This window comes from Procambarus clarkii, chromosome 87 (genome assembly GCF_040958095.1).
Source record: "Procambarus clarkii isolate CNS0578487 chromosome 87, FALCON_Pclarkii_2.0, whole genome shotgun sequence".
NCBI lineage: Eukaryota > Metazoa > Arthropoda > Malacostraca > Decapoda > Cambaridae > Procambarus > Procambarus clarkii.
In genome coordinates, this window is record NC_091236.1 from 8,087,972 (window position 1) to 8,112,348 (window position 24,377).

The window sequence follows — 24,377 nt, forward strand, 5'->3', positions numbered from 1 at the left end:
TCCCAAAATCCATTTAGCTAAACAGGTTAGGTCTAGTAACTTGTTACTAGGTCTAGTAACTTGTTACTAGGTCTAGTAACTTGTTACTAGGTCTAGTAACTTGTTACTAGGTCTAGTAACGCTTTGAAACCTGGTTGATCAGTCCAGCAACCAGGAGGCCTGGTCGACGACCGGGCCGCGGGGACACTAAGCCCCGGAAGCACCTCAAGGTAACCTCAAGGTAGTAGGCTAGTTAGCGCGCCACTAATATTTAGAGGGGCGCGTTTAATGCCTATAGACATCACTACCACCACGCATTACAAACATAGAAATCCTATCCACGTAATTACCTAAGTGTAGTTACAGGATGAGAGCTACGCTCGTGGTGTCCCATCTTCCCAGCACTCTTTGTCATATAACGCTTTGAAATTACTGACGGTCTTGGCCTCCACCACCTTCTCACCTAACTTGTTCCGACCGTCTGGGATAGGGTGTGTCGCTAAGTCGGGGAACACGTATGCAGGTCTTTTGTAATGTATCCTGCAGTGAACAAATATAGATTACTGTATGTATACACATGCGAACAAGCCTGAATGGTCCCCAGGACTATATGCGAATGAAAACTCACACCCCGAGTCACTTCGAGTCACTTCTGGGGTGTGAGTTTTCATTCTCATGTATACACATGTAGGGAGGTAGAAATAGCCTAAGCTACTCTATCCTTTTGAGATGTAGTTCTTCCTTGTCTCAATTGAACTTGATATACATGTAGCCATCAGATGGAAAACATTTGGGGTGGAGGGGGGGGGATGTATGAAATATGTGGGATAGGTGAAGGGAGGGGGGGGAGGGGTTATGTTTAGTGTCTGGGGTGGGAAGGGAATTTAAAGGTGACATCCAAGACATGGCAACAACGCCATACGGTTGCTCGAACATCTATCCTTGAGGTGTGGTCTCCATGGTGACCGGATAGAGGAGGGGGGGCCACCCCCCCCCCCCCCCCCCGCCTGGTTAATCTCTCCTCTGCTCGGTATTTTGAGATGGTGAGCAGATGTATTATTTTGAGCACGTGGTCGTGGGTTATGCTTATTTAAAAGTAAACAGGGTTAGTGCATGTTGTTGTTGTTATAGATTCAGTTACTCGGAACAAGTTCCAAGTAGCACGGGCTATGGTGAGCCCGTAACTTACCTGGCACATGAGCGGGGCAAGTAGCACGGGCTATGGTGAGCCCGTAACTTACCTGGCACATGAGCGGGGCAAGTAGCACGGGCTATGGTGAGCCCGTAACTTACCTGGCACAGGAGCGGGGCAAGTAGCACGGGCTATGGTGAGCCCGTAACTTACCTGGCACAAGAGCGGGGCAAGTAGCACGGGCTATGGTGAGCCAGTAGTGGACTTACCTGACACAGGAGCGGAGCAAGTAGCACGGGCTATGGTGAGCCCGTAACTTACCTGGCACATGAGCGGGGCAAGTAGCACGGGCTATGGTGAGCCCGTAACTTACCTGGCACAGGAGCGGGGCAAGTAGCACGGGCTATGGTGAGCTCGTAACTTACCTGGCACAGGAGCGGGGCAAGTAGCACGGGCTATGGTGAGCCCGTAACTTACCTGGCACAGGAGCGGGGCAAGTAGCACGGGCTATGGTGAGCCCGTAACTTACCTGGCACAGGAGCGGGGCAAGTAGCACGGGCTACGGTGAGCCCGTGTAAATGACGTCCAGTTAGTGGGGAAGCGGATATTTGTGGAGTGCCTCAGTGGTCCGTCCTGGGATTTGTTATGGAATTACCGTGGGATCGGTAAGTCCACTACGGGCTCACCATAGTCCGTGCTACTTGGAACTTTTTGTTCCCAGTAGCTAAATCTATAACAACTCGTATATGGCCTCGTGGTGACGACCTCTCATCATGCCAAGTTTGGCTGAATTAGGCTCAACGCTTTTCAAATGCGAACCAGATGTGTACACACACATTAGATTGGTAAAGGTTATGCCAAGAATAGAATAGAAATTGAAATTTCTCGCATAGAATTGAAACTGAAATAAGTTTATTGAGGTAAAATACACACAAAGGGATGAGGTAGCTCAAGCTATTCTCACCCCCGTTCAGTACATCGTGTTAATACATACATAGAAACACATCACAAACAATAAACATTTTACCAAACATTCTGAGAGATAAACATATACATTTCCTTCGCATAGAATTGTTTCAGGGGGAGAATAAGGTGCAGTAACAAGGCTGCAACTAAGCAACACTCACCTGTGAAAGAAAGGTGACAACGTTACGACGGGTCGAAATGCTGTGTTTACCTATCTTTTTACCTATCTTTTACCTTTTACCATGTTCTTTTTACCTATCACTGTGTGTGTGGGGGTTGGGTTATTTGTCGTGTGGATGACTGGATGGTACAAGGGAGTTAGAGGGGGTGAGACGGGATGGTACAAGAGGGGTACAGAGAGGATGGGGCGGGATGGTACAAGAGGGGTACAGAGAGGATGGGGCGGGATGGTACAAGAGGGGTACAGAGAGGATGGGGCGGGATGGTACACGAGGGGTACAGAGGGAATGGTACGAGGTAGTTTGTCACAAGAATCACTTAGGCAAATTCTGAGAGATACTCTGGAAGCGTAGATCCCATGTACTCAAGTCGACCACGCAAATGCAATCGAACCATCATGCCTAGTTGATCTCTGGTGTGTGTGTGTGTGTGTGTGTGTGTGTGTGTGTGTGTGTGTGTGTGTGTGTGTGTGTGTGTGTGTGTGTGTGTGTGTGTGTGTGTGTGTGTGTGTGTCCCCCTACGAGGGCGTCTCAGCAACAGCACCAGCCGTCACCAGACAGGTTGTAAGTTATAGATAGACGGGGTCTCCAACACAACCCTTGCCAACACACTTTTTGACTCTAGCAGCAGTCATTTGCAGCCACAAGACGCCCATTAACGTTGAAGGGAAGGCCATGGCGATCAAAGTTACATACGTCCACGGCCCGTGATACAGGGACCAGAGGTTAAATCCCCGAGCAGAAATGGTTTGGCAGGGATCTTTCCACCTGATGCTTCTGTTCTCTTTGAAGTAAACTAGGTCCCCGGGAGTTAAGTGGTGTGGCTTGTATGCTATTGAAGGTCAGTCGTTGGTCTTGGGTGGGGGGTATATAAAGTTCAGGCTTCCTGTCCCTGACAACGGGAATTGTCCTCCCAAACGAACGGTTGAAGGAACCCAGGGATCCCATATCTATGTTAGCCGGTAATTTGTTCTTTTGATCAAGAACCCAATCTCCAAACCAGTATTTACCCAGGTCTTGTATGATTCTGAATTTAAATTTGAGAAAAGGGCATAAGTATACAAGAGCTGAATTATTTTTTAGTGTTAAACTTGTAAAAAAAAGAGGACATAGGAGGCACTCAGCTCTGCTGCCAGACTTACACGTGACTGATCTTAGCCAAGAAGGACGTAAACAAGGTTAACAAACAGAAGACTCAATAATCCTCCTTTTGACACGAGGTTGACAGGTGCTTGATGTGGTTGACAGGTGCTTGATGTGGTTGACAGGTGCTTGATGTAATGCTCGGAGCACTTGCTTGAAGGCAAGTCCTGGCACGTCTTAGTTGCCAAGGAAAGTTTTAGAATTGTAAACGGTTTTCCTAGACGTGAATATTTTGTACATCTTCGTGGTTGTCGGGAACTTCTGTCAGCGTCAATGTAAATTATGGAAGGTGGGGGGGGGGGGGGGTCTGTCGCTGTTTGTGTGGGGCTGGCCGTGTACCTGTCGCTGGCTCACCTTCGTGGAGGATAGTGAGAGGACCTGATCGACTTCCGTTCCTGATACCTGGTTGATACCTGGTTGATGGGGTTCTGGGAGTTCTTCTACTCCCCAAGCCCGGTCCGAGGCCAGGCTCGACTTGTGAGAGTTTGGTCCACCAGGCTGTTGCTTGGAGCGGCCCGCAGGCCCACATACCCACCACAGCCCGGTTGGTCCGGAACGTGATGGTCACGTTCAGATACTGATAGATGCGCGAATAGTAACATGGCCAGGGCCAGACAGGCTGCCTGCAGGGTCTTGTACAAGTGGCCTCCCTTCACTGCGCGAGGCCTATCGCATACCGCCTTGTATCCACGAGGCATATGTTATAGATTCCGCTACTCGGAACAAGTTCCCAGTAGCACGGGCTATGGTGATCCCGTAGTGGACTTACCTGGCACAGGAGCGGGGCAAGTAGCACGGGCTATGGTGATCCCGTAGTGGACTTACCTGGCACAGGAGCGGGGCAAGTAGCACGGGCTATGGTGAGCCCGTAGTGGACTTACCTGGCACAGGAGCGGGGCAAGTAGCACGGGCTATGGTGAGCCCGTAGTGGACTTACCTGGCACAGGAGCGGTGCTGCGTCTATCGCGAGGCATACAAGGCAGCGCCTATTAATATCCACCCAAGCTCGTTCATACATGCCGAACTTAAGTTTGAAACAATCCATCGATCGTTCAATAAGAACCTTGTTTCTAAATCAATATCTATCGAGGTTTCTCCTGAATCTATCTTAATTTGTAACTATTGCTTAGTCGTATTTTGTTTAAATATCTCCCCAGCTGTCAGTGGATTTCCTGAGAGCAGTGGTAGCACATTAACCACTCGCAGGATGAGTGGCGCTGCCTAATAATCTCGCTCGTCGGGACAAGAATTAAACAAATTAGGCATACAGTTGCTCCGGCCATCTCAGTGTTGAGTGTTGTAAGTACAAGGTACAGATAGAGGTACAGGGTGGTGGACGCCTGCTTGAGCCGCGACTTTAAAATCAGATTCGAGAAGCATTTTGAATGGTAGAATAGTTTATTTATAAGGCAACCCGGACAACGAGGCTGTCGTAGGCGGGAGTACAGAGCGCCGGACCACATTGTCTCGTAGACACATGTAGGTAGACACATGTAGGTAGACACATGTAGGTAGACACATGTAGGTAGACACATGTAGGTAGACACATGTAGGTAGACACATGTAGGTAGACGCATGTAGGTAGACGCATGTAGGTAGACACGAGGTCGGTCTTGGCCCCTGGGTAGACTCATCGTGGAACGTCTCGTAGTTACGTGGCGAAAAGCTCTAATCCACAAACACATTCCGCCGCCCGCGCCGCATTTCTCACACATGCCTCCACGACTGGTATGTAAGAGGAGGAGTCCTTTCTCGACAGTAGTGAAGGGAATAGCGTGGGAGACGAGATTAGTGTGTGTACTCACCTATTTGTGCTTGCAGGATCGAGCATTGACTCTTGGATCCCGCCTTTCGAGCATCGGTTGTTTACAGCAATGACTCCTGTCCCATTTCCCTATCATATCTAGTTTTAAAATTATGAATAGAATTTGCTTCCACAACCTGTTCCTTAAGTGTATTCCATTTTCCCACTACTCTCACGCTAAAAGAAAACTTCCTAACATCTCTGTGACTCATCTGAGTTTCCAGCTTCCACCCATGTCCCCTCGTTCTGTTACTATTACGTGTGAACATTTCGTCTATGTCCACTTTGTCAATCCCTCTGAGTATTTTATACGTTCCTATCATGTCCCCCCTCTCCCTTCTTCTTTCTAGTGTCGTAAGGCACAGTTCCCTCAGGCGCTCCTCATACCCCATCCCTCGTAACTCCATGATGAGTCTCGTTGCAAACCTCTGAACCTTTTCCAGTTTCCTTATATGCTTCTTCAGATGGGGACTCCATGATGAGGACTCCATGACTATCCTTGAGGTACTCCACTCGTTACTGTTCGCTAGTCCGACTTCTCGCCCCTTACCGTAACTCTTTGGCTCCTTCCTGTTAGGTAGTTCCTTATCCATGCTAGGACCTTTCCCCCCACCCCCGCCTGCCTCTCGAGCTTGAACAGCAGTCTCATGTGCGGTACTGTGTCAAAGGCTTTTTGGCAGTCCAGAAATATACAGTCTGCCCAACCATTTCTGTCCTGTCTTATCCTCGTTATTTTATCATAGAATTCCAGAAGGTTTGTTAGGCACGATTTCCCTTTCCAGAACCCATGTTGATGTTTGTTCACAAACCTGACGTTCTCCAGGTGTACAACCAGTCGTAGCCTAATTATTCTTTCAAGTACTTTACAGGGGATGCTTGTCAGGTCTATAGTTAAGTGCCTCCTCCCTATCGCCTTTCTTGAAAATCAGAACATTTGCCTTCTTCCAGGAACTGGGCAATTCTCCCGACATAAGTGACTCATTAAAGATCATTGCCAGAGGCACGCCGAGGGCCTGCGCTGCTTCGTTTAGTATCCACAGTGATACTTTGTCTGGTCCAACCGCTTTATTTGCATCCAGCATTGTCAACTGTTTCATTACCTCCCCTGCTGTCACCTCTATATCTGATAGTTTTTCGTCTAGGGTAATCTTTTCTAACAATGGGAGCTGCTCAGGCTCGGTTGTGAACACTCCATGGAAACTGGCATTCAGTGCCTCGCATATTTCCTTGTCACTTTCAGTATATGCCCCCTCTGTCTTCCTTAGTCTTGTCACTTGGTCGTTCAAACATTTTTCTTCTTATATGGCTGTGTAGTAACTTCGGTTGCTTTTTCGCTTTGATCGCATAATCGTTCTCAAAGTTCCTTTCCGATGTTCGTCTGATAATGTAATCGTTCCTAGCTTTTGATTTTTGATTGTTGCCGCCGAAGGCGGCTAGTTTATTGTGCACCCCATACTCATCCTGTGAGCGGTAGCGCCAAAAGCATTACTGAGGGCACAAAAGGTCTTTATCAGACCTCATCTTAGATTATTACATAAACAATTTCATCTATCCTTCACACCTTATAGTTACAATGTCAGCTAGTTACAGAGAAAGTGCTATTACAAGAGCTACATATTTACAGTAAGTCATCATACATTAATGGTAGGTCTTATCGCTAATACATAATAGTTTGGCCAATGGGGATATTACAGAGTCATAGGGGGAGCTTCTGTTTATTATTAGTCCTCACAATACACTACTTGTTTCTGAATCTCATACGTCATTCATCTACTGGAAGCGAAATGTGGATACAACGCAAGGATTTCAGGTAATTTATCCATGATAGGTTGCCATATCATACAGAGTGAGCTTAGATTTATCTCTAAATGGCTCAATTTTACTACAATCCAAGATATAGTGTTCGAGTGTGTGTCCCTGTCTTTGTCCACACACTTTACACTTTACTTCATCTAGATCCCTATACAAGCCGAACTGCCAGAGATACATGTAGCCAAGTCTTATACGAGCTGTGACAACATCTGTTAGTCTACTGACTTTGTTACTTGCCCCATACACATGTTTTACTTCACACATTTCATTGTGATGAACAATGGACCTGCTAGTTCCAGTTTGCACTGTTCTACTCTCTTCAAATCCATCCAGGAGTTCTCGTCTAATGACACTTTTAAGGGACCTATTTGATAACTCCTAGCTTTGTTGCATCTGATCCTGTTGTCCTCTATCCTTTGTCTTCAGTACTTCCTCCACTCCCGCCTGCTGGCCATTTTTGCTTCCTGTGTGTGTGTGTGTGTGTGTGTGTGTGTGTGTGTGTGTGTGTGTGTGTGTGTGTGTGTGTGTGTGTGTGTGGAAGCAATTGGTCCGTTTATCTAGGCGATGGGACAAGAGAGAATACAGGAGAGTATTTCATTGGCATTTTTTTACTGATCACGTGTGCACTGTTTTTCCTAAACTGTGTTGTTATTGTGTGTTAAGAAGAAATGCACCAAGTCTGTTTTCATACTATGCAAATTAACGAATTTATTAATGGCTGAGTGTGTAGTCTGCATGCAGCTGTTGACAACGAAGGGAAGATATTAAATCGATAATGTACCTGATTAGCCTGCAAGACGTTAGACCATGAGAAATAAGAACAGGGAAATAAGGAAACGGCAGAAGTTCTAATTGACCCATTCGAGCCAGCCTCTTATTTTATATCCACCCAAACGCACTCGTACAAGTCTGACGTACGACGTACGCTTAAAAACGTACGCTGACGTACGCTTAAAAGAATCTGTTGATCCCTTGTCTATCAGACGGGAGACATCTCCCGTCACGCAGGGTGCAGTCGCACCTCAACAGATCTCCAGTATCATCTATTGATACTGGAAATGGCTCAAATGGGCCACCACTTATGGGTTATTCATGCCCATGCCACCTTTTGGGTGGCTTAATCTTATCTCTCTCTCCCTTGTCTATCAGGTTACCCGGTAATGTATTCCGTATGCAGATGATGAGTCACAATAACGAGGGTGAAGAAATGTTGACCAAACTAGGCACCAGAAGGTGAAGGGACGACGACGTTTCGGTCCGTCGTGGACCATTCTCAAGTCGATTGTTCCATATGATGGATGATGACATGTATGGCCAAGCTGACAGTCCAAGGATGACACGACCCCTATACTCTCTCCACAGAGTGTCAGGGGCCTGACAGCTGAGTGGACAGCGCTTCGGATTCGTAGTCCTGAGGTTCTTGGTTCGATCCCCGGTGGTGGCGGAAATAAACATAAGAACATAAGAACAAAGGTAACTGCAGAAGGCCTATTGGCCCATACGAAGCAGCTCCTATTTATAACCACCCAATCCCACTCATATACATGTCCAACCCGCGCTTGAAACAATCGAGGGACCCCACCCCCACCTTCCCATAAATGGGCAGTGTTTCTTTCACCCTGATGCACCTGTTCACCTAGCAGTAAATAGGTACCTGGGAGTTTACAGACTGCTTCCTGGGGTTGTGTAACAAAAAAGGAAGACGATTGGGGCGTCCTGAGGAGTAATGCTTAGCACTTATTCCAGAGGCCCCGGGTTCGTACCTTGGGCATGACTTAGCGTTCATTTACTCAGTTCTGCCGTCTAGACCCCGTGGCGTGGCCTGAGTGGTGCTCCACCTCTCCTTCGTAATACTCCATCGTATTTTGACGTTAAAATCCCCAACATCGAAAGAAAAATGTACTAATAACCACAGCAAAATTCAGAGACTGTTCCCCCCCCCCCTTCTTTTACCATGTCGTAGCTCAGTCGATCAATGCCCGTCTGGGATCCTCTAGAACGTAGGTTCGAACCCTCACCACGGCCCTTTGTTGATTTATGGAACAAATTGCCAGATTTGCAGTGGATTTGTTCCCCGAAATTTTTGTTTGTTCATTTGATACCATTCATACTGATAGTTCATTCAGATTTGTTCATTGATACCTGACCAACCAGGCTGTGACTCATACGTCAGGCTATCTTGAGATGATTTCGGGGCTTTAGTGTTCCCGCGGCCCGGTCCTCGAACAGGCCTCCACCCCCAGGAAGCAGCCCGTGACAGCTGACTAACACCCAGGTACCTATTTTACTGCTAGGTAACAGGGTGCGAGCAGCCGCGTCCAACAGCCTGGTTGATGAGTCCAGCAACCAGGAGGCCTGGTCGACGACCGGGCCGCGGGGACGCTAAGCCCCGGAAGCACCTCGAGGTAACCCCCTTTCTATCCGTGGCTCTTGGGCTAGGTTAGGTTCGGGCAGTTTAGAACACCTTTTTGAGAGGTGAAGACTCGAGAGACCGCCAGACGCAAGCTTCAGACTAGATTACTAATGTGAGAGAGACATGTCCGTTCCCTGAAAGTTACTCCTGGGGACTTGTCACGCGCCTCGCTAATTATGATTGTGGCTGTTCACCCCGTCGTCCTAAGCTTTCCCAAACGTCAAGGAAAAAAATGTTAACGTATTGTGCCCTCTCCTAACCTACCAGAGGCCCCAAAACAGAAAACGGAGGTTGCAGCCGGCTGTTGGCACCTGTGTATCTGAAACCACTCGTTCCTGTGGCCTTATCAGCAGACGTAGGATGTGTAGTCTATTATTAGCCTGTGTGGCGCAGGATATGTATCAGTTATACATGTTTGTATACATGTATATTTGGTAAACATTGACGCATGTGCGCGTGTGTCAAAGGGTAGAACTAGTCATTTTTGAAGCCTTGTAAGTTAGGTGTTTTATTTAAGGGGGTAACTAGCATATATTGTCCATTTTCTTCTGTCCACCATGGACAGGGTTAGAGATATGTCTGAACACAGTGCTGTTGTTGTTGTTGTTATAGATTCAGCTACTCGGAACAAGTTCCAAGTAGCACGGGCTATGGTGAGCCCGTAGCAGACTTACCTGGCACTGGCGCGGTGCCCTGCTCTGATATGAACACAGTGCTAACCACCACATTTGATCCTGTGTGATAGAGTGCAGGGAGGTTACTGAGCACAGGCGAGTGCAGTGCATGTGGTGTGGGGTTATGGGGAATGGGTTGCAAGGTATTTGCAACGGCAGCTTGGTGAGGGGGGGTGGGGATGGGGGGAGAGGTAGTGGATGGATGATAGTGCCCAAGTTAGATGTGAGGGGGGGGAGGCGGAGGAGGGAAGGGGTTACGAGAATGGGGGGAAAAAGGGTTTACAAGATAGGCAAGCGCAGATTTGTCTGCTCGGAAGGGGAGATATGAGGTTGGGGGTCCAGTGCTTGGAGTTGGGTGAGAGGGGGGGCCACACGCAGTGCTTGGGGGAGGAGGGGAGAGGGGGGGGGGTTCGCTGGGGGGGGGGCAACTTAATGCGTCACATTGAAGGTCAACTCAAGGTCGAGCGTGTTTACCTCTACTCCGTGACCCCGGCTCCCTCACAACCAGCGTGAGGTTCAGTCCCTGAGCCCATGATGTGCCTCTGTAACCCTTTCCACTACCGCCCACAAGATGGGTATGGGGTGCATAATAAATGAACTAAACTAAACTCACACGCCGCCTTTACACGGGGTTCGAGTCTCCTCCAACACACGCCCTATTTTGGACGAATTGATAACATTCCGTTCATAAGCGAGATGTCTTAGACGAAATGGTAAGTTGTTTCCTCTTGGCGTATAATATTGTACTCACTTCCTCATGGTCTGTGTAAGTTGGTGATGGTCTGTTGGGGGCTGGTCTGTTGGGGGGCTGGTCTGTTGGGGGGGCTGGTCTGTTGGGGGGGCTGGTCTGTTGGGGGAGCTGGTCTGTTGGGGGGCTGGTCTGTTGGGGGGCTGGTCTGTTGGGGGGCTGGTCTGTTGGGGGGCCTGGTCTGTTGGGGGGGCTGGTCTGTTGGGGGGCTGGTCTGTTGGGGGGCTGGTCTGTTGGGGGGCCTGGTCTGTGGGGGGGGCCTGGTCTGTGGGGGGGGCCTGGTCTGTTGGGGGGCTGGTCTGTTGGGGGGCTGGTCTGTTGGGGGGCTGGTCTGTTGGGGGGGCTGGTCTGTTGGGGGGCTGGTCTGTTGGGGGGCCTGGTCTGTTGGGGGGGCTGGTCTGTTGGGGGGCTGGTCTGTTGGGGGGCCTGGTCTGTTGGGGGGCTGGTCTGTTGGGGGGGCTGGTCTGTTGGGGGGCTGGTCTGTTGGGGGGCTGGTCTGTTGGGGGGCCTGGTCTGTTGGGGGGGCTGGTCTGTTGGGGGGGCCTGGTCTGTGGGGGGGGCCTGGTCTGTGGGGGGGCCTGGTCTGTTGGGGGGCCTGGTCTGTTGGGGGGGCCTGGTCTGTGGGGGTGGCCTGGTCTGTGGGGGGGCCTGGTCTGTGGGGGGGCCTGGTCTGTTGGGGGGGCCTGGTCTGTTGGGGGGGCCTGGTCTGTTGGGGGGCCTGGTCTGTTGGGGGGGCCTGGTCTGTGGGGGGGGGGCTGGTCTGTGGGGGGGGCCTGGTCTGTGGGGGGGCCTGGTCTGTGGGGGGCCCTGGTCTGTTGGGGGGGCCTGGTCTGTTGGGGGGGCCTGGTCTGTGGGGGGGGCCTGGTCTGTGGGGGGGCCTGGTCTGTGGGGGGGCCTGGTCTGTGGGGGGCCCTGGTCTGTGGGGGGCCTGGTCTGTTGGGGGGCCTGGTCTGTTGGGGGGGCCTGGTCTGTGGGGGGGCCTGGTCTGTTGGGGGGGGCCTGGTCTGTGGGGGGGCCTGGTCTGTTGGGGGGCCTGGTCTGTTGGGGGGGCCTGGTCTGTTGGGGGGCCTGGTCTGTTGGGGCCTGGTCTGTTGGGGGGCCTGGTCTGTGGGCCTGGTCTGTCGACTTATAAAACACATTGACAAATGTTCTGAAGAGATTATCTCTGACTTTGTACCAGTAAAATAGACGAGGAGTCACAATAACGTGGCTGAAATATGTTGACCAGACCACACACTAGAAGGTGAAGGGACGACGACGTTTCGGTCCGTCCTGGACCATTCTCAAGTCGATTGTGGGTCAAGTCGAAAGGTCGTCGTCCCTTCACTTTCTACTGTGGTTTGTTTATTTCCTTGTTTGACCATCTGTTCACACGAGCCAGGATGAACAACAATGGTCTGGGTTACAGGATGAACAACAATCCCAGCTGAAACCAGGCCTTTAGGCCTACGAAATCTCCCCCCCCCCCTCCAATCCCGAGTGCTGCCCACTCGGCCGCGAGACCCAGTAGCTGCGCGCGCGCGCACCTACAGGGTCGAGCTCGAGGCTCCTGGCCCCTCCTTCCGGACGTTCTTCGATTAAAACAGTGACTCGTTTCCAATACTTATCATATTTACATTTACAATTGTCTCTAGTTAATTTCAACTAGTTTCCATCTATATCCACTCGTATCGATGTTATTTGCTTTGAACAATGTTGCTTTTTATACTTTGTCAATTTCCTTCAATGTCGTTATTCTGCCTCTCTCTCTCCTCTCCAGTGTGGAAAGGTCCAGTGCCTTTAGTCTTTCCTTATAGCTCAAACCCTTCGGCTCAGTAACGAGTCTTGTTGCAGATCTCTGGACTTTTTCTAGTTTTTGTCCCTTTCTTTTGTTTAGGAGTGTGCCGGCCTCTAAATTATCCTGCCTCAATTACCCGGCCTCAATTACCCGGCCTCAATTACCCGGCCTCAATTACCCGGCCTCAATTACCCGGCCTCAATTATCCTGCCTCAATTACCCGGCCTCAATTACCCGGCCTCTAAATTACCCGGCCTCTAAATTACCCGGCCTCAATTACCCGGCCTCAATTACCCGGCCTCAATTACCCGGCCTCTAAATTACCCGGCCTCAATTACCCGGCCTCAATTACCCGGCCTCAATTACCCGGCCTCAATTACCCTGCCTCAATTACCCGGCCTCAATTACCCTGCCTCAATTACCCTGCCTCAATTACCCTGCCTCAATTACCCTGCCTCAATTACCCGGCCTCAATTACCCGGCCTCAATTACCCGGCCTCAATTACCCGGCCTCAATTATCCTGCCTCAATTATCCTGCCTCAATTATCCTGCCTCAATTATCCTGCCTCAATTATCCGGCCTCAATTACCCGGCCTCAATTACCCGGCCTCAATTACCCGGCCTCAATTACCCGGCCTCAATTACCCGGCCTCAATTACCCGGCCTCAATTATCCTGCCTCAATTATCCTGCCTCAATTACCCGGCCTCAATTATCCTGCCTCAATTATCCTGCCTCAATTACCCGGCCTCCCGAATAGTACATAACATTTTGACGTATAAATCTCCAAAAATGACAGAAAATTATATACTAAAAATCATAGCGGCTCGCACAATTAACGTTGTCTCGTTTTCTATCGGTGGGTCAGCGGTTAGGTTAGGTTGGGGCAATTTAGTTACATCAGTTTAGTGACGTTGTGAATGATCGTGAAGACGGGCTGCTGTGTGTGTGAGATCAGGTTGAGCCTAATTGGTTGGTTACCTCCCCTTTTCCTTGTTTCTTCCTTGGCTCGTGTCCTCAGGAATTTCCCCTCTACCACATCAGTAAGTTTCTCCCTCCATGTCTCCATTTTGGGTCTCTTGTTCCCGCAGTCAAGTTAGCCATGGTTGTTGTTGTTTAAAATTCGCTACCTGGAATAAAAAGTCCCAAGTAGCACGGGCTATGGTGATCCCGTAGTTAAAGCCATGGTTGAGGTAGTACATGGTAGTACATTATGATGTGTTGCTCTGTCCGCCACATCTTGTGGGTGTGTGTACGTGCTCTGTAATTTTAATATCTTGCCATGGGAGCCGGTGGCTGAACGGACAGAACACTGGACGCGTGATCCTGCGGTCCCGAGTTCGATCCCGGCGAGAAACAATGGAGAGAGTTTCTTTCACCTTAATGCTCCTGTTGTCTAGTAGTAAATAGGTACCTGGGGAGTTAGTCAGCTGTCACGGGCTGCTTCCTGGGCGTGGAGGCCTGGTCGAGGACCGGGCCGCGGGCACACTAAGCCCCGAAATCATCTCAAGATAACCTCTGAAGATGGTATTCTGTGATTTTCTGGGAAGATGAGATTGTAGATCACAGTTACAACCACTTTCATCACCTATCCATGGAGGACAGAAGAAAATGTATATATGCTGGTTAGCATTGTAAATGTCTGGCCACGTCTGTGGTAGAAAATAATAATAATACAAAAAAAATCACCTAGTGAAATGATTCACACAGTTGGGGGTGGGTTAAAAAGATAAAAAGATATATTCTTTCGCCTCATAATAGATACTTCGCCAATTAAACATGTTTAGTCTACACTCAGGATAAACCTTTAAATAACTGGTGATCCCGTGTGTTCGAGGTCATTGACTCTTGTGTGGAGTGAGGGGGGGGGGGAGGGGGGAAGGGATGCCAGAAGGGCCATTGGGAGCAAGGATATATAGCAGTGCCAGACTCGTAAGAGGTGCCACGGTGACACAATGTCGAGTGCCATATCGAGGAAGGTGTCACCTGGCCGACACTAACCCCAAGCTGGGATAACTGGGGGAGAATATTAAATTGGGTGGTGGTGGTGGGGTGGAGTACCTGTAGGACAGGAAACAGAGGGTCGGTTTTAAGCTCGAGAAATTAACTAAGTAGTGGCCCTATCCCCCCCCCCCTCCCCCCCTAACCCCCCCCCTCCCCCCCTAACCCTACCCCCCTCCCCCCCCTAACCCTACCCCCCTCCCCCCCCTAACCCTACCCCCCTCCCCCCCTGGTTGGCCCTGCGACTGCTATTCTTAAACTATGCGAGCGGACTATTCGAGGGAGTGAGGTCGTGAATGATTATACATTCACGACCTTGGTCACGAATGATTACGTGCGCGCGTTTTCTGATTACAGAAAACGCAAAGCTGGTGAGAAGTGTACACGACGGAGGACTGCACAAAAGTTACAGGTGGACCTTGATAAGGCTCAGGAGTAGGAAACAAATGCTTGAATTCCATCTCGACAAGTGAAGATAATAAAGATGGGAGAAAGAATGAGACGAGGCGGCACCTTCATCATAAGAGGATGGGAGCTATAGGAATGAGAGAGGAATGTGACATTCTCAAGTCACAATCGATTTGACAATGGTCCAGGACGGACCGAAACGTCGTCGTCCCTCCATTTTCTAGTGTGGTTTGGTCAACATTTTTCAGCCACGTTAATGACTTCTCGCCTGCATACAGGAATGAGAGGTTTAGTAGTAGATATAATTCCATCATCGGAGGCGCACACACACAGACAAGGTAACATCAGCAGCATATGGGACGCTGGCAAGCATTAGAACACCGTTTAGAAACCTAAATCAATTTTTTTTATCCTTCCAAGGAAAAAAATCATAATATTTGTTAGGCCAATACTAGAAAATGCAGCACTAGTCTGGACCCCAGACCTTGAGAAGGATAAAAACCAACATTTAAAGAACACAGTCTTGCAAGAAGATTAGTGGGAGAGTTAAGAAGGTTAGACTACAAGGATAGGTTACTGGAACTAGATCTCCAACGAACAAATCCACAAGGGGCGTTATCTTGAGATTATCTTGATGATTTCGGGGCTTTTAGTGTCCCCGCGGCCCGGTCCTCGACCAGACCTCCACCCCCAGGAAGCAGCCCGTGACAGCTGACTAACACCCAGGTACCTATTTTACTGCTAGGTAACAGGGGCATAGGGTGAAAGAAACTCTGCCCATTGTTTCTCGCCGGCGCCTGGGATCAAACCCAGGACCACAGGATCACAAGTCCAGCGTGCTGTCCGCTCAGCCGACCGGCTCCCCACCGTGACGAGGATTCGAACCTACGTCCGAGAGGTGTAGATCTCCAACCCTTGAGACCAGACGAGGGACATGATCACGACATGAGATACACAGGCAAATAAATAAGCTTGACCTAAAGGAAGTTGTAAAAGCCACCTCCCTCCACAATTTTAAAGCCAGATTTGACAAGGAATTCGATCGTCAGAAATAGTTAAATTAAAACGCAGAGGGGTACACCAGGGCTGGTTTGCAGGGCTCGGAGCTAGATCTCTGACCTCCTAGTGAGTGATAGGGAAGTACTGGTAGGCAAGGTAGGCCTCAGGAACATGAGAAGCATCGCCATCAGGCAGTGTCTGGGATGCTCCCGGAAGCAGGTTCGAATCCTCGTCACGGCCCTTGTGGATTTATTCATCAGGAGCATTGGTCACATCTTCCGAGGGGGGCGGGGGCATTGGACACGCTCTCCCGGGAGGGGGGGCATGGGGTCACGTCCTCCGGTGGGGTGGGGGGGGGGGAGATCAAGTGGAAGAGATACAAAAAGTTGCCAAAGCGTCAAAGTCATCAGGTACGAGGACGGTGACGTTACCTATCATGGCTGGACTATCCTCTAGCGGAGTAGTCTACGTCCTGGGGTTCAATTCCCGTGCTAAAACATTTAGAAAAGTTTCATTTCACCCGATAGCCCTGTTCACCTAGCAGTAAACAAGTACCCCCGGGTATTAAGCAACTGTTGTGGGTTGCATCCTGCGAAAGGTCAGTAGCTGCCGTATGTGAACCTGAATAAGCCTAACGGGTTACCTGTCTGACGACGGGAAAGCAAATTCTGACCTCACTTCCGGTACAAGATCACCCAAATCATCTTGAAGGGGGGGGAGGGGACATCATCTCGGCGTGTTGCGTGTGTGTTAAGATGTTGCATCGCAATAACAATCAAAGTGCAAAGTTCCAAGAACCACTATAATTTTAAAAGAGGTCGAAAGCCGCACATACATCTGATGCATGACCAGTAGCTCGCCCCGGGCTAACTTTGTGTGTGTGTAGTGTGTGTAGTGTGTGTGTGGGTGTGTGTGGTGTGTGTGTGTGGTGTGTGTGTGTGTGTGTGTGGTGTGTGTGTGTGGGTGTGTGTGTGTGGGTGTGTGTGTGTATTGTGTGTGTGTGTGTGTGTGTGTGTGTGTGTGTGTGTGTGTGTGTGTGAGAGAGAGAGAGAAAATATTGTGATCCCTGCTAAGAATACCGACGAGCATCGAGCACGCAGGGAAAACATTCTCGCCAGTTCCTGCTGAATAGCAAGTGAAGAGGAACAAAGAACTGTGGTAACGGACCTCAGTCACTGTGGGAGAGGAATCATATATAAAGTTTACCTGAAACTTTGTTTCGAAGCCCATAAATGGGGGACATAAATGGGGAAGGGGGGGGGGAGAGGGGGCCTATCGTGTAGATCAATAGGTGTTGCTATGTATTCTGTTGTTGATCAAGACGAAGATAGGGAGCAAGTGACGGCACGGGCATGAATAGCCCGAAAATGCAATGGGTATCAGGTCATATAAGGGGTCAGGGGGGGATGGGGTCAGGGATGGCGGCCAGAAAAAAGGGGGGAGGGGGGATAGGTGAAGGAAATCCTGTTTTCTCCCTACTATTTCCCCTCCACCCCCCCCCCCTCGCCCCCCCCCCTCTCCCTTCAGGGTAAGTTGAAGGCGGACTCGACTAGACGTGAAAGCTGCTTAGAATTACGGTAAGTACAAGCTTACCTCCCAAGAGGTAGCCCAACCACTTGGGCTGGACGGTAGAGCGACGGTCTCGTTCCATGCAGGACGGCGTTCAATCCCCCCCGACCGTCTACAAGTGGTTGGGCGCCATTCCTTTCCTCCCGTCCCATCCTAAATCCTTATCCTGACCCCTCTTCCTGGTGCTATATAGCCGTAATGGCTTGGCGATTTCCCCTGGTAAATTCCCTCCTTCCCAAGAGGTAATGTTATAACGCAGGTGTGTGGGGGTGATATCTTGAGATATCCAGGAAAGTCTTGAAGGAACTAGGTTATCTGATCGGCACACATATAGGGGACTTTGAAGATATTAACCTTAAGAGTATAATAAATCTTGCTTCAGGGGTCAGTCTCACGGGCTGCTTCCTGGGGGTGGAGGCCTGGTCGAGGACCGGGCCGCGGGGACACTAAAGCCCCGAAATCATCTCAAGATAACCTCAAGATAGGCCATCTGGTTGGTCTAGTCAGACTTGGTTGTGGCTGTTCGCAGTCTGACGTAGGAATCACAATGATGTAAAATATTAACGATAACAAAGATAAGTAGGGAATTTCTGTTGCAATATTGCTGGCAAATGATCCCTTACATCTATATTTACCTACTAGCCGTACCCGATCATGCGTTGTGGTGGCTCGGACGTCCTCCCAACCATTCCCCACTCCACTTGTCCTTCCTATCATCCCCCACTCCCCTGTTCCCCTTCCTATCATCCCCCACTCCCCTGTTCCCCTTGTCCTCCCCACCATTCCCCCCTACTCCGTCTTCCTCGTTCTCCCTATCATCCCCTACTCCCCTGTTCCCCTTGTCCTCCCCACCATTCTCAGTGTTGTTGTTATAGATTCAGCTACTCAGGACAAGTTCCAAGTAGCACGGGCTATGGTGAGCCCGTAGTGAACTTACCTGGCACAGGAGTGGGGCAAGTCCACTACAGGCTCACCATAGCCCGTGCTACTTGGATCTTGTTCCGAGTAGCTGCATCTATAACAACAACAACAAGGGGCGACCCAAGAGGTAAATTCCTTTAATAAATCTCAGTAGTGATTCCAAACTAAATGGCCTTAAAAGCCTAAACGAGAACAGGTCACATTTGTACACACTTATGCTAGTTAAACAGCTGTGTCTAATGCTGCAAGGGGGGGGGGGAAGGCAGCCTAGTCAATGTTCGCATTCGGTGTTCAAATTCACTACCTTGAGGAATATCCGTGTCAAGACCTTGAGGAATATCCGTGTCAAGACCTTGAGGAATATCCGTGTCAAGACCTTGAGGAATATCCGTGTCAAGACCTTGAGGAATATCCGTGTCAAGACCTTGAGGAATATCCGTGTCAAGACCTTGAGGAATATCCGTGTCAAGACCTTGAGGAATATCCGTGTCAAGACCTTGAGGAATATCCGTGTCAAGACCTTGAGGAATATCCGTGTCAAGAGCACCATTAATACATACAGCAGGCGCTTGTCCCCAAGTTGGGTGGTTGACACGGCCACGTGGTTTGTAGTCCAGCTAGACCTGTCGAGATCTTGTTTCAAACAAAGATTGAGCATTTACCAGTCTCCGTGGTGCAGTGGTAAGACACTCGCCAGGCGTTCCGCGAGCGCTTTGTCATGGGTTCGTATCCTGGCCGGGGAGGATTTACTGGGCGCAAATCCTTAACTGTAGCCTCTGTTTAAGTCAACAGTAAAATGTGTACTTGGTTGTAACAACGATTCTTCGCGGCGGGGATCGTATTCCAGGGACCTGCCCGAAACGCTACGCGTACTAGTGGCTCTACAAGAATGTAACAACTCTTGTATATATCTCTCAAAAATTTATGCAACCTCTTACGAAACGTGTACATCTTAGTCAGATTGGCTTTGTTTACATTTACTAAACATGAACTATAAAGCTCTACGAGGCTGTTTTATAAACCTTGGGTTATGAAGTTAAACCAACGCTCGTTAACTTTGTATAAATGTAGCAAAGACGCTATGATTTAGGCTAAGATGTACAGGCTTAGTAAGTTGTTGATGAATCCTGTTGCTAGTGTCGTGGACGAAGCGGCTGTGTTGGTGAAACGAAACACAACAACTCCTTTTACCATGTCGTAGCTCAGTCGATTAAAGCAGCGTCTGGGATGCTCTCGGACGCAGGTTCGAATCCTCGTCACGGCCCTTGTGGATTTGTTCAAACGAAACAAGCTTGACAAGCTTAATGTCTGCCTAATCCACGCACGCTGCACATTGATATACTGCACATTGGTTTCAACCTTTTTACCCTGTCGTAGCTCAGTCAATTAAGGCAGTGTCTGGGATGCTCCCGGACGCAGGTTCGAATCCTCGTCACGGCCCTTGTGGATTTGTTCATTTACTGCATATGTAAACACTTGCAGGATGGCTGGATAATCTCGTTCTCGGTTCGGATACATAGTATTAAATGGGTCGCCCTATAGCACAGTGGTCTAAGTCCTCGGTTCGCAATCGAGGGACCCAGGTTCACTCCCCTCCATCACCAGGCAGGATAGAAATGGGTAGGGCTAGTTTCCTTATACCTAACACATTCAGGGGAGACATCTCCCGTCACGCAGGGTGCAGTCGCACCTCCACAGATCTCCAGTATCAGCTCTTGATACTGGTAATGGGTCAAAAGGGCCACCACTTACGGGATATTCATGCCCGTGCCACCTTTTGGGTGGCTTAATCTTCATCAATCAATCCTTGTACCTCTGTTCACTTAGCAGTAAAATTGGGTACCCGGGGGTTAGGCAATTGTTGGGGTTTACATCCTGGGGAAGATTAGTAATTGACCTAAGATGCTGCCGTTGTTGTTTTTAAGATTCGCTACCTGGAACAAAAAGTTTCAAGTAGCACAGGCTATGGTGAGCCCGTAGTGGACTTACTAAGACGCTAAGTAATTGACGCTAAGCCCCGGAAACAAAAAGGTGACCTATACCCTAGGGGGGGGGGGCTAAATAAGCCTAAAGGGTTTCCTACCCCCCAACAACGGAAATGATTAATAATTTGTAGTTTAGACTTGGGTTGATAGACTCAGTCAGGTGTTCAATACTTAAATATTCTTGAATTCAAGAATAAACTTGAGAATGTTTAATATTTTTGTGAAGTATTTAAAGTTTATTGGGACTGCGATGGGGGGGGGGGTGTTGTGGGGGGACTAGGGGACTGGAGAGGGGGGGTGGGGGGGAGGACGAGGGGATAGGGGAGTGGGGAATGGTGGGGAGTACGAGGGGAAGGAGGGAGGGGGAATGGTGGGGAGGACAAGGGGGAGTGGGGAATGGTTGGGAGGACTGCACATTGATGTACTGCATATGTAAAATCTTACAGCAAACAAAGCCTGTTGAAAGGAAGTGATGAGCCCTGGTGGCCTGGCCGGGCTAGGATACAAGCCTGCGGAGAGAGTATTTTAGGCTACGGGACAATCTACTGCCAAATGACATTCTGAGAGTGGTTCATGCGTCCGCCCTTCTCACCCCCCTCCACCACACCACACCACTCACCATCATCATCACCATACTGATGTGTGGTAATAGTTATTGGTACTGGTAGCATCAGGTGGCTTGGTCAGCCCTTGGTCGACTTGGAGGGCCGTTGAGCGTATCATGCGAAGCTTCTCCTCTGACCAGAGGATAGACAATGTGTTCCATTCTCTGTGGATAAGGTCTGTTGCCCTTTGCAACACACTATAAAGTCTGTTGGCCCATACTAGGCAACTCCTATTTATATCTACCCAAAGGTATTCACATGCCTTATCTATGCTTGAAACAATCCACCAGTATCTATTCAGGTTCAAGTATGTTTATTGTAATAATAAAATACATTCCAAAATAGAGTAGCTTAGCCTATTTCTACCCCCCCCCTAGTCTATTTAAAGTCCCTAAAGGGGCTCACAAATCGATACAGTAGACGACTAATAATATACCTTAATTCAGTAGGCATCATATAGTGTGTATTACAAAATATATTACAAGCATCTTCGTATTATATCCATTATCTAATTCCATCAAAGGTTGTCCCTCAGGAGAGCTGAAACTCGAATGATGAAATTCATCCGGTAAAGTGAATGGATTACACAGGCCTTGGGGACGAAACGTCCTCAGCCTATTCTCGGACCTTAATTGGGAGAGATGCTAGGCTTGTTCAAACGCTAAAGCTTCGGCAAGTGATGCGAGTATGTAATGAATTGCATAAGCTAAATGCAGCCTAATAAAAAGCAAGATATAACAGCTGAACAAAGTCTCTTTTTGCTATCACTTCTAGAAATGTATTCCATTTATGCATTCTTTTTTTCGTTAAATTCTTATTAATCATTACCCCAGATCTGTTTTGCAACCAGACATAAATTTCAATACTGTCAAGCTGGTATTTTGTCTAGCTTTAATTGTTCTATTTGCATAACTATCGTGTAGCAACTAAGCAAGCAACTTAATTGTTTCTCTACCCCAATAGATTTGTTCAAGTGTAGTTAAAAATATCAAGTTTAGTAGTAGTAGGCATCCATCAGTCTCAGGAGACTATGGAGTTACTCTCTGGTTGTCGGTCTGGAGTGGCCTCTTCAGGGCGCAAAGTCTGGGTAGGTTGATACAGAGAAGCTGTTACCCATGCAGCAGGTCAGCCCTCTCCACGGCGCCTAAAGTCTCCAATAGAAAGGCAAACGTCAATACGATTGGTTCCAGCGCCGTCGCAGGAACTGAGAGTTCCGGCGTTGACCTCGAAGTTGGTGACAAAGGGCACAGGGACCACCTATCCCGGAGACCGCCGTGGTCGGGGCCGGAGAAGAACCACCCCATCAAGGGCATGAACGACCCCAGCCTCCTGAAGCAGAGCCTGGGGGGGCCGCACGACCCCCGGGAGGTGGACGGCCCGGTCCCGCACTTACGGGTTGCAGGGGCCAGATTCACGAAGCATTTACGCAAGCACTTATGAACGTGTACATCTTTCCTAAATCTTTGACGGCTTTGGTTACATTTATTAAACAGTTTACAAACATGAAAACTTGCCAATCAACTGTTGTTATTGTTATAAACAGCCTTCTGGTGCTTCGGAGCTCATTAACTGTTTAATACTTGTAAACAAAGCCGCCAAAGATTGAGAAAAGATGGACAGGTTCGTAAGTCCTTGCGTAACTGCTTCGTGAATCTGGTCCTAGACAGATCGTCACAGCCCTTTTTCACCCGAGGCCCGCTTCCTTCAAGACCAAGCAGAAGGAAGAGTGATAATTATTAAATAAAATAATTATAATAATATAAATAATGTTTAGTAAATGTATAGAGTACTGAATTAAAATACTAGTTCATTATCAGGTATTTAATCTCAAATATTAAGGCCCAGTCTTCATTATACTTGAAATATCTATTAAATAATAATTATAATAAACTATAGTTTATTTCTTTAACATTTCCAACTATATTAACTTTTTTTTTTTTTTTAATTTCCCTATTCTTAATTCTTTTGTAAAACAGTTTCTGGCGAGGTTCTTTAATCAAATAGTTGATCATTTATTGATCAACTATTCATTGATCAACTATTTGGTCATTGTTATTCGACCAAATCATTTTACTTGTGTACAACGTCCTTGGGTTTTATGGCTATGAAAAAGACTGAGTCAGATAACTGATAATGAGAGAAGAGTAGTAGTTGAAATGAATAGTTTTTGCGCATTTACTAAAGAACCACATAACATTATGCCTTAGGGAGCAAGTCTATATTATTTCGTGTTATCTTGGAGCATCGTGTTATCTTGGTGTCCAGTAGGGTCTAAAACCTGTACCGGAACGATCACGGTCAGTGATATCACGTCTGCTGCACTATGTATATGACATGTTTATCGTTTTCGTGGGTGGGGTTTTGAAATTGAAATAAGTTTATTGAGGTAAAATGCACACAAAGGGATAAGGTAGCTCAAGCTATTCTCACCCCGTTCAGTACATCGTGTTAATACATACATAGACACACATCACAAACAATAAACATATTACCAAACATTCTGAGAGAGAAACATCTACATTTCCTTGGGTGGGGTTTGATCTGTGGTGGGGGGTTTTGGGACGGTGTGGGTGAGGCTTTAGGACGGCTGTGGGTTGTGGACGGGATAGGCTTGGCCTAAATGGTTTCACTTATAATAATGCCGTAAGGGAATACACAGCTTACTCACTTATAATCTGATTCATAAGCCACAGGCGTGTTCTGCCTGTTGAACAGGCGGGCGGTGAGTCGGTCTGAACAAGTGCGTGCTGGTGGAGTGTGTGTGTGTGTGTGTGTATATATATAGATAGTTGAGACAGACACGTTACCAGCCTCGCTCCTGTGCCAGGTAAGTCCACTACGGGCTCACCATAGCCCGTGCTACTTGGAACTTTTGTTCTGAGTAGCTGAATCTAAAATACGTTACTGGCAGGGGAACTTCCACAGGTGGTTCGCCACAACACAAGTTCAAGGTTGATGCCTTATCACCTGCCTGCGTGTATGGTCAGCCTGTTGCTGTGTGGGTCTGGACGACGTTGTTGTTGTTATAGATTCAGCTACTCTAAACAAGTTCCAAGTAGCACGGGCTATGGTGAGCCCGTAGTGGACTTACCTGGCACAGGAGCGGTGCTGAATATGGGTCTGGACGGTGGGGTTGTTGTTGTTAAAGATTTAGCTACTCAGGACGAAGGGTCCATGTAGCACGGGCTATGGTGAGCCCGTAACGGTGGGGGGGTTAATGAAGTCTCCCCAAGAGGTGGCATGGCCATGAATAGCCCCTTGG

General features: G+C 48.6%; 2 protein-coding genes across 2 annotated transcripts in view; one reads left to right on the forward strand and one right to left on the reverse strand.

The window, feature by feature from the left end:
• LOC138358880 (melanoma-associated antigen C1-like) overlaps positions 1-19,245 on the reverse strand; it is a 35,954-nt gene extending 16,709 nt beyond the window's left edge. Inside the window, exons 1-2 of the mRNA XM_069317231.1 lie at positions 19,188-19,245; positions 18,830-19,045 (exon numbers count right to left, since the gene is read on the reverse strand). Of these exons, the coding sequence (XP_069173332.1) occupies positions 18,830-19,045; positions 19,188-19,245 (274 nt within the window). The remainder of the gene's footprint in view (positions 1-18,829; positions 19,046-19,187) is intronic.
• The window catches only part of LOC123747074 (protein phosphatase 1 regulatory subunit 3B), a 131,371-nt gene that overhangs the window by 54,815 nt on the left and 52,179 nt on the right, over positions 1-24,377 (forward strand). The gene's annotated exons all lie outside the window — the stretch shown is intronic.